The following is a 16,035-nucleotide window of genomic DNA, read 5'->3' as shown; positions in this document are numbered from 1 at the left end:
ATCTATGTAGTAGAGAGGGTATCAATGTTACTGAAAAACAAAATGAAAGAGAAGGAAAATTTTAAGAAGCTTCATGTTTACGACACCTGCCCATTGTAATTGATGAATAGGGTGGGAGGTGACATTTTTTATTTTTTAAATACGCATAGTCATATGTATACACACAATTATATATATAAATATATAGGTATATATTTAAGTATCAGATGTCATATTATACAGAAAGCGCATAAATCAAAAAAATAAGAAAAAAAGCCGTACATACATATAATATGTGTACGTAGGAATAAAATTGATTGATCCATGAAATATAATACATAAGAGTGAATCTTTTTTTGTTGCTTCCTTCATTTTCCCTCTCTATAAAAATCCTTGTTCTATGTATAATGTGCTGGTTTCGTCATTTCAGTTCCAATAATAATACTTTAGATATTGGCAGAAATAAATTTGCCTTATTTAAAATCCATATTTATTAATTTTGTATATAACCGACCATAAATGTAATTTTTGAGAATTTTATCAATAAAAATATTTTTCTTCGATGTTACAAGGGATGTGGAAATTGTCAAAATCCTCGTGAACATACATTCAAAAAATGTATATGTTGGTAACTAAACTAAATTTTAGCTTTCATAGTATATTAGCAGTTGAATTCGACACACTAGATAGTTTTGGCAGATTCTGTACAATACAAAATAATAGATATAAAGCTAGGAAATCCGATAAACATACCTATACATGGTACGGTCAATGTGTGGTGGAAATTTAAAAAAGACTAATTTATTCAATTTTTGACCAATTTCAAAATTTGTTTAAACAAAAATGTTGTTGTTGTTTGTTGTACAGAGGCTCTGTTTGTTTTGTTTATACATACATTTATCCAAAAATTGATGACCCCCCCCCCCTTTATTTAAAAAAAAAAGCCATTGGAGACGTCTTGAAGATGTGATGGGTGCTTTTTTGCTAATAGTTTTGTGATTATTGTAACTTCTGAACATTTTAAAAGAAAATCATGCTACCTCAACTGAAGTGGGAAAATTCAAATAAAATTCCACCCCACATTTGTCACACCCAGTTATACATGATTTTTTGTGTGTGTGTTTAATAGAGTCAATCATGTACAATAATTTATTGTGAGGTCAAGGCAGCATTGAATAATCTTTTCACTTCCTATAGATATATATATATATGACACTTGTGGAGAACATGTCAAATCTATTTCAATTGCTCCCCTCTTTTAGAGAATAACAAGTGATATGTGTTATAATAATGATAATAAATAGGTACGTGTAACTAATATTTGGTTTCTTCATCATGATCCAACTCGATAAAAGTGCTATGATTTATTATTCCATAACTAATAGGGGTATATAGGTAGATGATATATATACGTAATACCTATAAAGGAACATTTCTCTCCACTTGAGCCTTTTTCTACATACTATAGGCAGGTACCAGGGTGGTCCACCTAAATAACAAAAATGACTTTTGAGCGATGAAGATTTATCATCATCATATGTACACCTTGTCTATATTATACATACATATCTTGGAACGAATTCCTCATAGAGTAAGTATTTCTTTATGAAGAAATAACTTATATACAGAGATAGGCAGTAGTGTTGAGACTCGGTCCAAGACCACATTTAGTAGACCGAAATTTAATCCTTTTCAAATATGTAGTAACCCGATTTTTATATACCCTTTCAAACCGAAGTTTTTGAAGCTCACTAAAAAAATCATAACGGTCTCAGACCGGCCTATGCTTTTCAGACCGAAACTCAACACTAATAGCTAAGTACGAAAAAAGCTTTTTGGTAGAGGGGATCATAGTATAATAATGAAGAAAAATGCCAATAGAGCAGGGCTTTCAATTTGATCCATGACAAATTGGTAATAATCAGTTCATATATATCTTATGTATATTGTTGTATCTATATACATCATCTCTCATTTCTATCTACCTTAATAACAGGTATATCCATAAATATATTATAAATTTTTAAATATATATATATGTTATATATCATAGCTATATTCATATCAGATAAGGGAATGAATATGAAATATAGTTATAAGTATATACATACATATATTAGATCAAAAGTTGCATTAGAAAAACCAATGGAGGATGAAATAAGAGCGAAATAGAGGGTGAAAAATCAGTTTCCCCCTCTCCTCTATCTCTTTCTTTCTCCTCTTCGGTAAATAAATTTTATTCAATTGATAATTCTTTTTATCTTTTTTCTTTCCTTATACATTGCTACATATATATATAGGTATATCTACCAAAGATATTACAATTGAATATTTCTTACCTATCTATTTGTGTTGAAGCTCGGTCTAAGACCTATTTTTTCCCTGTAAGTTATTTTTTTCGCAGACTGAAATTTAATAGTTTTTAAATCATGGACCGATTTTTTTTTCTTAGTCTATGGATCGATTTTCTCCCCATTCCTAATACATGAGTCTTACAAATATGATTTATGCAATACATTTAACTTCATTTGTCGTCATTTTAGGTCGATATTCACAATTTTGAAACACGACTGACGCCATCAACAATTCATCTAGACCGATTTAAAGGGAATTTTTCTTTGAAACCGATACAAATTGAACTTTTTTAGTAGATCAAACTAATTTTATCCCTCCAAACCATAACAGTTTTAGATCGGTCTAGGATTTTCAGACCAATATTCAACACTAATACTAAGTAAGTGATTTAATCATTTTTATCTGTGAAAGCTATTACAATTGAATATTTCTTAACCTATTATCTATCTACGTATGCACTACTTTTTACGGATATCACTCCCTCCCCTTTGCCTTAGGAAAACATATCTCCTAGTACAAAGTGTGATGGGATCCGTTAAAAATCCTTTAGGTTATAATAATAATATCTCAAGCACACATAAGGAGGAGAGATCCCCTATTCCTGATAAGAACACAGGTTAACCTTATTATAATAGTCCATGTACTTTAAACGAAAATAGTTTTGAACAATAAAAATAATAGATTATGTTAAAAAAAGAAGTTGAATATTCATAAGGGAGAAAGATTGAACTACGGATTCTTCTTCTTCTTATCTTTTCAAGAGAAGAATAAATAAATATAAAATTGGCAGTGCTTTTCTTGACTTTTTTTTTTTTTTTTTTTTAGATATCCATCACTGACTAATGAAATATATATGTATATATAAATATATTTGTATCTATATAGGTACAAATATACATTGACTCACTGAAGGAATCAAACATTGTTTTCTTATTCATAATTGTATTCTTTCATTTTCCCAGAAATACATTTACATTAATATCTTTTGTTACATATATTTATGTTATGTAGACTGAGATAAAAGGGAAATATCCCTGTGATTAATGATATTTTGATAAGAAGAGCATATCAATGGTGAGTGAGAGAAAGAAAGAACCAAAATAAAAATAAAATAAAAAAAACAAAATGGCAACAATGACACGCACAAATTAACATCCTGAATGAAAAAGAAAGAAAAGAACGGAAATACATATTCAATCATTCATTCATACGATCCCCCAGTATATATATATATATATTAATAACTGGTTCTGGAAAGAGATGTGTTATGTTAACATAAAAACAATCTTGAACAAAAATCAAGAAAATTAGAAAATCTCAATTTATTATTTTACTTCATATGTATATACATACAGCCAATATTTCATAGACATATTTTAAGTATGGCTTATTATTCAAATTTGTGAGATCAGTTAAGATACCCAAGAATTTTAGTTGTAGTCAAAGATCCTTATTTGATTTAACATACTTATATTGGTCCCGATATGGCCCTTTTCAAATATAATCGCTCAATTTTGCAATCTTTTTGCCTATTTTAAGAGAGCTATTTGCAACATACCCAAAGAATTAATAAGAATAATTCGTTGATAGAAATTGAATCTAATTCGCCTCACTCCATTTTAAGAAAAATTAATCTACCCTGCTTTTGTGTTGACGGCTACAGATGTGTGTTTGTTTTTTTCAGCTTCATATTTCAGTCTACTTTAGTATAGAGGTTACTACTTTGTTGAAATGACAGAACGGAATATTATGAATGTTTTTCAAACAACATATTGTTAAAGAATTACATGTGTTGTACCTTCAAACATAATCAGTATGTATCTATTTCAGTTAACCATCTGCTGCAATTTAATTAACTTTTGACTCAATCGTAATCTTTGTACATATATATATATTCGTAATCTATATGGTGCATACAAGCTGTAACTTGTACTAGCAGATTGTACAACTTGCAATTTCTTCATCTTAAAATGTGTTTTTTTTTTTGTTTTTTTCAACATTCTTTATTTGGTTTATATATTATATGGAACATACACGTATAAATAAACCGGAGCAATTGCGTAAAAAGTACATAAATAAACATTATAGTTTATACTTAACGATCCGGTGCAGAATTTCAATTAGTATTCTAAATATCAATCTTTAAAAAAAAAAGAAAACAGTAAACATGCAAATTAACAATTATGATAAATATTTGTTAAAATTTCTTAAACCCCTTCAATGATTACGTGAAGTTGATGGAAGGTACCGGTTTTCTTCCACTGCAAAATTCCATGACTCACACCCTGATTTAGGAATTTTCATTGTGAGAGAGACATAGCGGGCTGTAGCTGCCAAGATGATACCTCTCAACTCATCCCTTAAAATGTTTTATTTAATTATAACATCAACTATTTTAATCATCAATTATTAGTTGATGCTATTTATCTATTCAAATTACTTATTTATTTTGTATTTACGAATAATATAACTGTGGGATTTGAACTTAATAATATAATGTCCTACCGAATATTTAACAACTAGGCCCTTTTTAGGGACTCAAGTCCCCCCCCCCCTATCATATATAAATATAAACTAACCTATTTTTACTAGAATAGTCAAAAATTAAACCATTTATATATATGCTATCTAAAAAATATTCAATATTGCATTATCCTCTTCACAATTAATAAACAAATCTTAATTTAAAATGCTGCATTGTATTTTTTTTTTTTTTTTTTTTTTTTTTTTGTTGCATTTTGCACAATCTCCTTATACAAATTACAACTTTTACACGAGATATTGTAGATACAGTTCAACTATGTAACTGTTCTCATTACTCCTTTCATTCATTAGATGAATTGTTTTACTTATTTTGAATAAGGTAGGTAGGTACTCTGCCAATCCTCTCAAATTCTCTATTCTTAAACTAAAGCTTTCTAAAGAAAGAAAAGAAAAATGATTTTGTCAAAATGAGAGGGAGAGAAAAGTTAAGACAAATTTATCAGAGTCAAGAATCAACACGTACCTACAATATAAATATATACGTACGAGTAGTAGAGGAGAATCCATATAATTTATGATAATAACTCGTAGAGGAAATTGTCTCTACAGAGTCACAGTATGTACTATGTAATATGTAGATACGCATGAATACTTTATTATAGCTATAGATATATATTATATATACCTATTTATAAAGACTTGATTGTATCCATAAATGGAAATCCTACTTTTTTTTTTTTTTCATCCTTTATAAAGAAAATAAGTTGCTCTTATATATATATATTCGTGTTGGGGTTCGGTCTGAAAATTCTAGACCGGTCTGAGATGGTTATTATTTTTTTTAAAGTTTGGTCTGAACCCAAACAAAATGGACAAATAAACTCAAAATATAATGCAAACGGTCTGAGATTGCAGTCTTGACCGAAATATCGGTCAAAATAGGTCTAGGACCGATCCTTAAAAAAATCTGCCTTAGACTGAATCTCAACACTAATACGTATTTAGTTGAAATCTATTTTTAACTTCAAATATCTACAACCTATGGATATACATACATGAAATCAAATAAGGAGCTGGAGTGGGGGGGGGGATGCAGTAATGCCATTCAATTCTATATTTTACTTTATATATCACTATTTCTTCTAAAAACCACGAATATATCTTTACTTTCCTTTTTTTGTGTTCCTGATGGGTAGTAAGATATTATTCCTACTACCTACCCATGTACAAGAATTGAAAATGCATGACAAATTGGAACTTAATGTTAAAAACTACCATTTTACATATATATGTGTAATACTGTAACAGGGTCGTGAAATTGAGTTCTTTATTCACTGCTCACTCACTCACTCCCCTCCTTCTATAACTTAAAAGAAATGCGCCATGAAATTGAAGTTTGAATCTATGTAAAGATGTGAATCATCTGTAGTTGTGTTCATGAAGAAAAATCCCTTTTCATTATTACTTTTTTCTTCTTCTTCAAAGAAATGATGATGTTTACCACATCTATCATGCGTGTACACTCATTTAATTTCTAAACACTTTGTACTCTTGCACCTTTAAACCTCAACAATTCTCCCTTTCAAAACGAAGAAGTCATTTGATTTAAAATGTTTCTTGTCCGGGGGAAAGAAAATGCCACGACATTAAATTTCCAGAGCTTTCAAAATTTAATCTAATTTAATTTATCATGGCATTTTCACTCCTACAAACAATGCATATTTTAAATCACAAAGCCTTTTCGCTTTAAAAGGAAGAGTTGTTCAGGTTTGAAGATTATCATGTGCTAAGTTCTTAGAAATAAATTACCTATACATGTATACATTTACTCACATATAGATGTGGTAACCCCCTTTACAAATATAGGATGTACCAAGAGTATTAAAAATCTTGTCGTTATACCAAATAGAGTATAACAATCTTCAAAAGTGAATTACACACGCATAAAAATTGTACACCAATAAATTAAACGTTTTATAAAAATTTTGTTAATCCTGAAAATGATCTCATTTGGTTGCAATAACTGCTTCCAGCTGAGTTCAAAAGATAGCACATGACCTTTTAATGAAGTTAGTGGCTATTTCTTCCCGCTCTTGGTCTTATACAGGATTCATAGCTTTCGCATAGTCTTCTACAGAACCTGTTTTCAAATGTAATTTACTACCACACAATGAAGAGTTGAGATTTGAAGACTGTGGAGGTAAGACATTTCTGTCCCAGAATAAAGTGTTGCTGTTCCTGGAGAATTTTGACCACATGTCCTATCCTACTGGAACACAAATCTGTACTATTCCATAGTTTAAGAGATGCTTCAATATTTGTAGATCTCCAGGTTGTTGGACATAGCAATGAGAAAGAGGGTTTCAACTTTCTATCGCTTACATTCTTGAGGCATGATAAATAAATATTTCAATTATAATAAACATATCATCAGTATGAGGAGTTTTTGTGCATGTAAAGACGTAGCTCAGTGGACAACACGCTCAAGATTATTATCTTGAACTCAATGTTCGTAAGTTCAATTCACGATTGCTCCTAGAAAAAAAAATATACGTAAGGTAAAAAGACTTCAAAGACAATTCCTAGGTCAGATGGAGTAATTGAAATGTAATAACGTCTACATATATTCAATCAGTGCTACTCCATCTGACTAATTAAAAGAACATTTTAAAAATTAAGTTTTGAGTGACATTTAAGTAATAGAAGAAAAGTTATAAGCATTTTTATAGTTAAACGACAAACATTTTGCAACTCTCGGTATGTTCCATATACATATATGTGGGTAATAAAAATTATTAATATTCACCCTTAGAAAAATTAAATTACTCTTTTTAATTTATAGGGGGAAATGTATTTGTAGATATACAATACATATATGTGTATATTGTGTAGTAGAAAGAATCCCTTTGAATATGTATTATTGACTCTCTTGGATAATATGTGATATTTCTTTTCTTATCCATGTTTCTTTCTCTATATACAATATACATATATATAAATAAATAAATATAGATCAAAGCGAATGGAGCTTTTTTCTTTATTTCTTCCTTTAACAGAGTTATGTTCGTATATATATATATATTATATATTCATGGAGAAATAAAGAAACTGAGCCACATTTTAATCAATTTATATTATTATGTACGTATATAGTTATATAGAATCACATCTATTTGTACCTACCTCCCTACCTCCTTCTTATCTTTATGTACCCCTACAACTACGTAGCTATTTATGAAATGAAGATACATTAAAGGGGAATATATGAATGTATGTATAAATCAATTCGTACATAATTAGATTGTAGTGTTGAGACTCGGTCAAGCACACACAAAAAAAATGTGGTTCGGTCTCAAGAGATTTTTTAAAGAGCGATATTTCGGTCCAGACCGAAAAATAATGGTTTCAAATCATAGACCTAGTTTTTTGGTCTTATTTTCTCCCCATTCGGATTTATGATTTGTTGTTTAAGAATGATTATTGCATCACATTTAACTTAATATGGTGGCATCAACCATTAATTTATAGAATCTGTCTAGACCGAATTTCCAATGATATCCATTCAAATTCGTTCTTTTCTTTGTTACTGAACTATACCAAATTTTTATTTGAGACCGTTTGAGCTCGAACTTCTTTAAAGGACTAAAGAAGTTTAATCTACTAAAAATCATAACGGTTCCAAACCGGTCTAGGATTTTCAGACAAAACCCCAACACCAATATGTAGGTATCGGTTTGAAAATCAGTTTAGACTAAACCGGGGAAAAAATCGATGTCGAACCGATTCTCAATACTAGTAGGTATATGATGTTACCTCTTATTGGTTTCTTTTCCTTCTGCATTTTTTAATCTCTTCAAATGACGATAACAATAAAATGGTGAAAAAAAAGTAGGGGTTCTATAGAAAGAGAGAGAAATATCCCTGCAGAAAAAATTTCCTCCTCATATAAATTAGCACTAGTATTAATAGAGAGACCTCCCTTAGGGCCAGATTAAATGTTGGGGGTTTATGTAATATTACTTGTTCTCGGTTCCTTATTATATTGTACATATAAAATATGTAAAGAAATAAAGACTTGCATAGTTAAGTGTTCAGATGTACTTTTTATTTGACAAATTCTTCAATTTTGTACATTTTGCTTTAAAAAAAAAAGGATTCGTATATAGTATTTACTCTTGGGTATGTATGGGTGAAATAATCGTAAGGGAGACCAGGGGCAGTTGCAACTGGCCCTTTGTCTGGGGTGTCCAAAAAGATAGTACCACAAAATTGACATAACAATTGTTATATATAATGCAGATTATTGTGGGGAAAAATTAGTAATTTTAATAAGCTTTTGGTTTGAGATAAAATTAGATAAAAATTTTGATTTTGAGGGGTGATCTTTTTTTTTGTGTAATATCAAAGTCTGTTTTCTATTTTTTTTTTTTTTGCTAGAACTCTAGGCGAGTTAACACATCTATCACGCGTATAGGTATATAAACAATTTACTTTTAAAAAACGTTGCATATTATAATCTTCAAACTTCAAAACCTTCCCTATGAAAATGAAGATGATTTGTGATTTAAAATATGTTTTGTTTGGAGATAAAAAATTCCCGTGATAAATTAAAGTTTATAAGTACGAAAATTAATGTTGCAGACACGTTTTAAATCACATAGTCTCTTTTTTTGGCAGATATAGTTTTTTGGGGGTTTGAAGATTATAAAATGATTAGTTCTTAGAAATGCATTGCAATGTAACTGCATGATAGATGCGGTGACCCGTTTTTACACAATTTGAATTTTTGATTATTTTGATATCAGTTGATATAAAAATTGAAAACTCACTCATTTATGATAAATTTGAGATATGGTAACGCTCTGTAGAAAGGGATTTATTATTTAATCTATTTTTTCTTTCACAGGCTAGCATTGCTATAAGCGAGGAAATGGCTTTAAAAGGATTATAAGAGTGAATTTTTCAAATATAAAACAATGGACATTGATCTATAATATAAATCTTACACATAATAACTTCTAAGTTAATAGCTCAATACTTTGAAGTCTAGTTACTTATTCCTCACAAATATTATTTAGTTAATTTTCGATATATTTTAAACTCTTGCAACCGTCCTAGGCTATGGAGCTGTTGCAACATTTTGACGAGTTGCATCGCAATGCAATCTGTGGAAGAACTTTGACTGTTATAATCTTTAAATTACATATAGATGTTAGTATGTATGTATTTTGGTGTGTCTTAAACAATACAACTCTTTTTTAATTGAACCAAAAACAAAAAGTGTGGTAACGGTCCCTGGTCTCCCTTATATATATATATAAATTAAGCTGTATAAATACTTTTTATGACATGGAAATTTATTCTGATTGTATATATATATACGTATATATTTATGCATTGAATATTTTGCTGTGTGAATGAGGTGGAAAAATAAAGAAAGAGAAAAAAAAGTACCATCTTCATGCATTTTTACTTTCTTTCTTTTTTCGTCATTGTAATCAAAAGAAATTGGGAGTTTCTTATTATTCTCCTTATTCTTTTTTTGTTATTGTTAGGTTGATTACTAAGTAGTATGTCGTTTTATATTACTTTTTTACTTCCATAAACCTCAAATTAATGGTTTTATTCCTTATATCAACCAATCAGGCTGAGGGAGGAAGTACTTATACCTAGATATATTTTAGGGTGGCTCTTATTGTGCACTTATAAAATCAATCTTTTTCACACTATCAGTTAGTTTTAATAAGGAAAATATATTATTTTGCCAAAAATTGTAACACTTGAGCAACATTCAGAGTTCATACATTCATGCCTCATAAACTTTTGACTAAAATTGTTAATTTATCAACATCGGAACACAAATGAAGCGTAGAATAAATGCAAATTTATGAATTACAGCGAAGAGTGCTCCAAATACTGGTTTGTTTTGTAGATAATGTATTTTTTAATCTTACATTAATAAAGCAAAGTTAATCTGTTGGTGTGTATGTTTGAATTCCGTTGTCATTTTGGGGCAATTTTGTGTACTGAATAATCAAACTGATGTTTAAAAAAATTGAATATGGATCAACAAAATCTACTTAATCATTAAAGGTATTGTTGTTAGCATAAAAAAATTTATACTCACAGACAAAGTTGGTATTGGGCATTACTTGTTATTAGAAAAAATTCGAAGTATCAATTATTTTTTGTGGGCTAATTTTTCATGGTAAGGCAAAACATTAAGAAGTGAGAATCACGATTGAATATTAATTAAATTAAAAAATATTTTGCCCAGCGAAGTTTTATTATGAAGGGAACAAAACGTAATGGTGATACAAAAAAAGGAAAATATTGATTTTCAAGGGACATCCTAATATACAATCTACATTCCACAATTAACTTGACCGCATTGTTACATACTATTACTATTTTGTGCAAGGAAGGGATCCTTAATTAAAGGTTTTTTTTTTCTTGTTTTTTTTAAATCGAGGAGAAATTTACTGTTATTTTTTATGGTATAAAGAATTCAAAACTAATTTGCCTATTTTTTTTTCTTTACAGATAAATGAAGCCTCTACTCATCCAAAGTGATCCTTCTACAAAAATGCTTATTTAAAGAACATTTTATACATATACAAATTTGAAAAAGAAGTGATACATTGTACTCTCCTCATTACTTAAAAAAAAGGATATAATTTTTTTTGGTTCTTTTTTTTTATTTTAAATAAGGATCAAAGTTTAATCCTCATCCCTTCACTGTAACCATATTCACTTACTTTGTGCTGGCTAGTTTGTGTTGTGGTAGAGGAAGAAAAAGGGAGGAGGAAACTTCGACTCCCTTTTTGTCAACTTCAAAATAGAGCTATTAATAATGGAGAGCGAGTATAATAATCCCTATGATTCACGTGGGGGTGGGCCTGAGCCAGAAAACATGAACCACTATGAGGCACCCTCATGTCTAGTCAGGAATCCTTCTGGATCACTTTATATTCCCTCTTCTAATAATGGTAAGATTTTTTATATAAAAGTATGCAAGTAGTCAGGGCTAGTGTCACGAGGGAGGGGTCCTTAGTCCGAATTTTTGTATTATTTACGCAGTGAATTTTTAAAAAATTCGAAAATCCCTTGTGAAAAAAAACTTTATAAAAAAAAGTTATTAAACAAAATATGTTGGAAAAGGCACCAAAATAAGTCATTTATTAAACAATAATTAGATCAAAAATTAACCATATTATTTCTGAGGATAGACATTTCATTGTTTTTAGGGAAAAATAAGCAGTCCTTATCATAGTTTCAAAATCTAAAAACCATTCAACGTGAAATTTTATTTATAGGTATTATTTATTTATCATATCTCTCCAGCCCATTGACCAGTTATTTTGATTTTATCTTGTTCTGATAAAAGTTTTATCAAAGTTAGAAGATATAAAGTTTGAGATGTTTAAAGTGTGTAAAAGTATATGGTCAAGGTCAATTATACTATTTTTTATAACATAATTTAAAAAAATTGTTTAAATCAATAGATATCAAATTATGCATTATATGAATCCATCAGATGAGTGATTTACGAATTACAATTCAAAACCCCAGGGTATTGAAGACGATTTTTGATCAAATTCATCTTGAAAAAGAGTCAAGAACTCAGAGCTGGATTGAGGCATAAATCTGAAATTTTGATTTTGATTTTCCCAATAGTAGGAATTTGACATAACAAATTTTATTCAAATCGTTTTTAAAAAAATTCTAAATTTAGTATGGAATGGCATATATACATATTAATACAGCAAAGTGTATATGTTTGCCCACATCTAATAACTTTGGGAAATCCCGGACAATAATTATCGATCAAGGTTACACTCCTGGCTATTTATAATAACCTCAACTCTAACTTCCTTCAATCTAAAAGGTTAATTACATTAATGAAACTAGACCATTTGATTATGTCACAATTTGACTTGATAATTGTTGTAAAAAAGTTTTTTAAATGTATTATTGATTCAATCTTGAGAAGAGAAAATTTAATTATTGTGTGAGTAACTACGTGTGATTGTGCTCATAAAAACGGAGGGTAACTCCAAGGATTAGCTGGGGTGTTATCTTCTATATTATTAAAACAAAATTTATATATTCATTGGTGTCTAATAACTCTGCCAATGCAGGCTACTATCACTAGTATATGATGTATGCATGTGAATGAATAATCATCTACATCATTATTAATAATAAATGATTATTATAAATGATGTTTTGATAAAGTGTCAGTTGATAGAGACGTTCGGGGAATGGCTCTTTCGTTAATACACTTAGGTAGTATGTTATATTTTTATATGTATGAATATGTATTTCAAAAGAGTACTGATATATGTACAATGTACAATATCTGGAGGCAGCAGTAGTCTTTGAAATATCTGTGCACATATCATACAGATATTGTTATTATCATTATTATGAGGATACAACAGACATTTATTTTCATTGCTACTGAAGCAAAGTCAGGCATAGTAAAGGGAACATGTAATCATAAATTATTATTTTATTGTAATCATTTTAGTTCGTTCATTCTTTCTTTCTATCCATATTTTTTCCACTCCGTTTGAGGAGAAGGGAGGGGGATAGATTCTTCATTCATTTGTAGCCTTTCTACTTATTTGCTTCCTTCTACTATCTAAAGAATTAATTTAAAAAAAAATAGATATGTTGAACTCTGCCAAATTATTATGTTTCTTTTTCTTCATGCTATTATCATCATGTAATCTGATTGGATTCAATTATCGTAAAATTTGCTGAACATTAGTATTTTGTACTAAGAGGTTTTGTGATAGTATATCTTATAATTGTTCCGATATTAAAAAGTATGCCGGAGAAACCTCAAAGCAAACTGTACATTTCAGTACGAAAACGTCTTTTTATAAACAAAATATAAAGTTGCTTATAAAGTTTTAATTGCACTCAATGTGTAGATTTTTATGTATTTTGTTTCTCTGCAAGTCTAAGGGAGATATTTCACTTGCTACTAAATATTTCGTAAGTGATATCTAGAACTATAAATTAGACCACATCTTTATTTATTAAATGTCTGTTTATAAGACTGTTGAAGGCACACATTGTTTAATTTAAGCAATTACATACACTAATGAAAGTTAGTGAATTTATTGCGTGTTTGTAGTTAAAGATAAGTTTGAAAGATATACATCTGAAGAATCAATATGAGGGATGTCGATAATTTCGAATAGCTAGGCATGAGAAGAAAATCGACTAATACACTCTTGACTTTCAATCAATGATAGCTGATCTTTCTTCTTGTTAGAGTCTATTCCAAGATATTTATTGAAAGCTGAAAATCTCCCGTCAAAAAAAAAAAGTATTATTTATCTATATAATAATATACAAGTAAAGAGGGAATTGTAATTTACATTAACTAGATTTTTCTATTGAGCAAAACAATATAGTGAAAAGATAACTACAAATTAATTTCCAATTTTATGCATTTGCACATTGATTTTATTTCCCGTATCTTCACAATAAGTTCTATTGGTTGTACATTTTATATTTTGGTAATAAAATCCAAAAAATTTGTTTTACTACTTACTTCATTTTGGTTCAGGCGCCACGATATAATAGTATAAAGTGCTAACGGGGATTCAATGTATTCATTGAAAAGTTTAATAGATCGTTCGCATAATAAAAAATTCTTATCCTAATATTTTGAAAAAGTAAAGGAGAAAAAAACAAGGAAAAAAAAAACTTGAGACTTGTTATTTTATCCTTTACGACTTAAAAAAAAAATATCTACTTTTTAAAGGATTAAAGTTTATATATATTGTTTGATATACTTAAATCAAGATAAATGTATCGTATAGAGAAGAATTTTACTCAAGCAATTCGTAAGATTTTAATTCTTTTTCTCATACATACAAAATTACATAAAAACATTATTATCATGTCTGCATATAATCTCTTAAGTAAATTATGTAATCTTTGCCAACTTCAAGTAGTTGTTCCCTGGCTATTACACCTATAAATACAAGCATAGAACAGAAGTCACTTCTCTTGCTTAAAATGAATTTTCATTGAGTGAAAAAATGTATTCAATCAGTGTATGTATTGCAAACTAGGGTGTCCAAAATTAGTAATTTTTTTAACAATGGATACCCCCCTCGTGCCTATTTTTTATTTATTGATCTTTGCTACATAAATAGTGGAAAATAATGTCTTCTTTTATATATAATTACTGTAACTCCATCTGATCTATAGGAATATTTGTATATAATGGGGGGGATCCATAATGTAACCCACAAATTTGATTTAACGGCCACTTTTTTTAAGCATGTCACTACATTAAGCGGCCACATTCAGCTATCAAATTTAGAATTGTTACAAAATGGGAAACCTGGTGTTCTATTGTTAAGAAGTCACTTGCACTAAGCGGTCATATGTTCTTTTTTCCTCGCCTGACCGCTTAATGCTAGTTTGATTTTGTGTTCTGGGGCATCTGCAGGTCAGACTTGATAGTTTAAATATATAAATATTTTTTTTCTGAAATTGTATTAATATGAAACGGCATTTCAGTAAATAGTAATGGTGATTATTACTGACTGGGAACTTTGTCGAACTCTCAACTTTTCAACGGACTCGAGCTTCTTTGCTTTTTGTTTTAGAATCAGTCTCTATCAGCCATTACTAGTGTTGTTTCTGTTCTTATTCGTTAGGACAGGCCATATCGGTCTTTGGGACTGGTTCTTAAGACCGTCGTCCTTCAGATCAGTCCTTAACTGTCGGTCCTTTGAATTTTTCATATTGTTTATTATGTTAAATAAGATATATGATATATCTTTTTATAGTTAGAGAGCAAATATATTGCAAAAAATATTCAGATTTCAATATTATGCAAAATAAAACGAACATAGCTTATGTCCACTTAGTATATAATTTATTCTGTAATATAGCAGAATAAAAGAAATAAAAAAATAGCCTCAATGACGTCACAAGGAATCGATTTTACCTTTTTTAAGGACTAACAAGTGTAACTGGACCGGACTGCGGCCCTCAGTCCTAAATAAGAACCAAGACAACAGTAGCCAATACTGATGTCATATCATCATTGATTAAAAAAAAGTTAGAACTTTTAAAAAATCTATAGTTTGAAAAATGGAAAATTAACAAATACTTTTATATTAGGGGGGCTTTTTTACACAACTGGTTGGTAATGTTCAGAGAAAAAGACCTTAAAGCAGT

General features: G+C 29.3%; 1 protein-coding gene across 5 annotated transcripts in view; it reads left to right on the top strand.

Annotated features, from left to right (window-relative positions):
* Positions 1 to 16,035, top strand: part of LOC121117249 (teneurin-m) — a 95,032-nt gene that overhangs the window by 41,446 nt on the left and 37,551 nt on the right. For 3 of the 5 annotated variants that reach the window (XM_040711619.2, XM_071888355.1, XM_071888353.1), the window contains exon 2: positions 11,362 to 11,807. In XM_040711619.2, coding sequence (XP_040567553.1) covers positions 11,672 to 11,807 — 136 coding nt within the window. In that variant the 5' untranslated portion in view covers positions 11,362 to 11,671. The remainder of the gene's footprint in view (positions 1 to 11,361; positions 11,808 to 16,035) is intronic. The other 2 variants (XM_071888354.1, XM_071888351.1) reach the window with 2 other exon arrangements.

Source organism: Lepeophtheirus salmonis, chromosome 5 (assembly GCF_016086655.4).
Source record: "Lepeophtheirus salmonis chromosome 5, UVic_Lsal_1.4, whole genome shotgun sequence".
Taxonomy (NCBI): Eukaryota; Metazoa; Arthropoda; class Copepoda; order Siphonostomatoida; family Caligidae; genus Lepeophtheirus; species Lepeophtheirus salmonis.
This window is presented reverse-complemented; position numbering and strand designations above follow the sequence as displayed.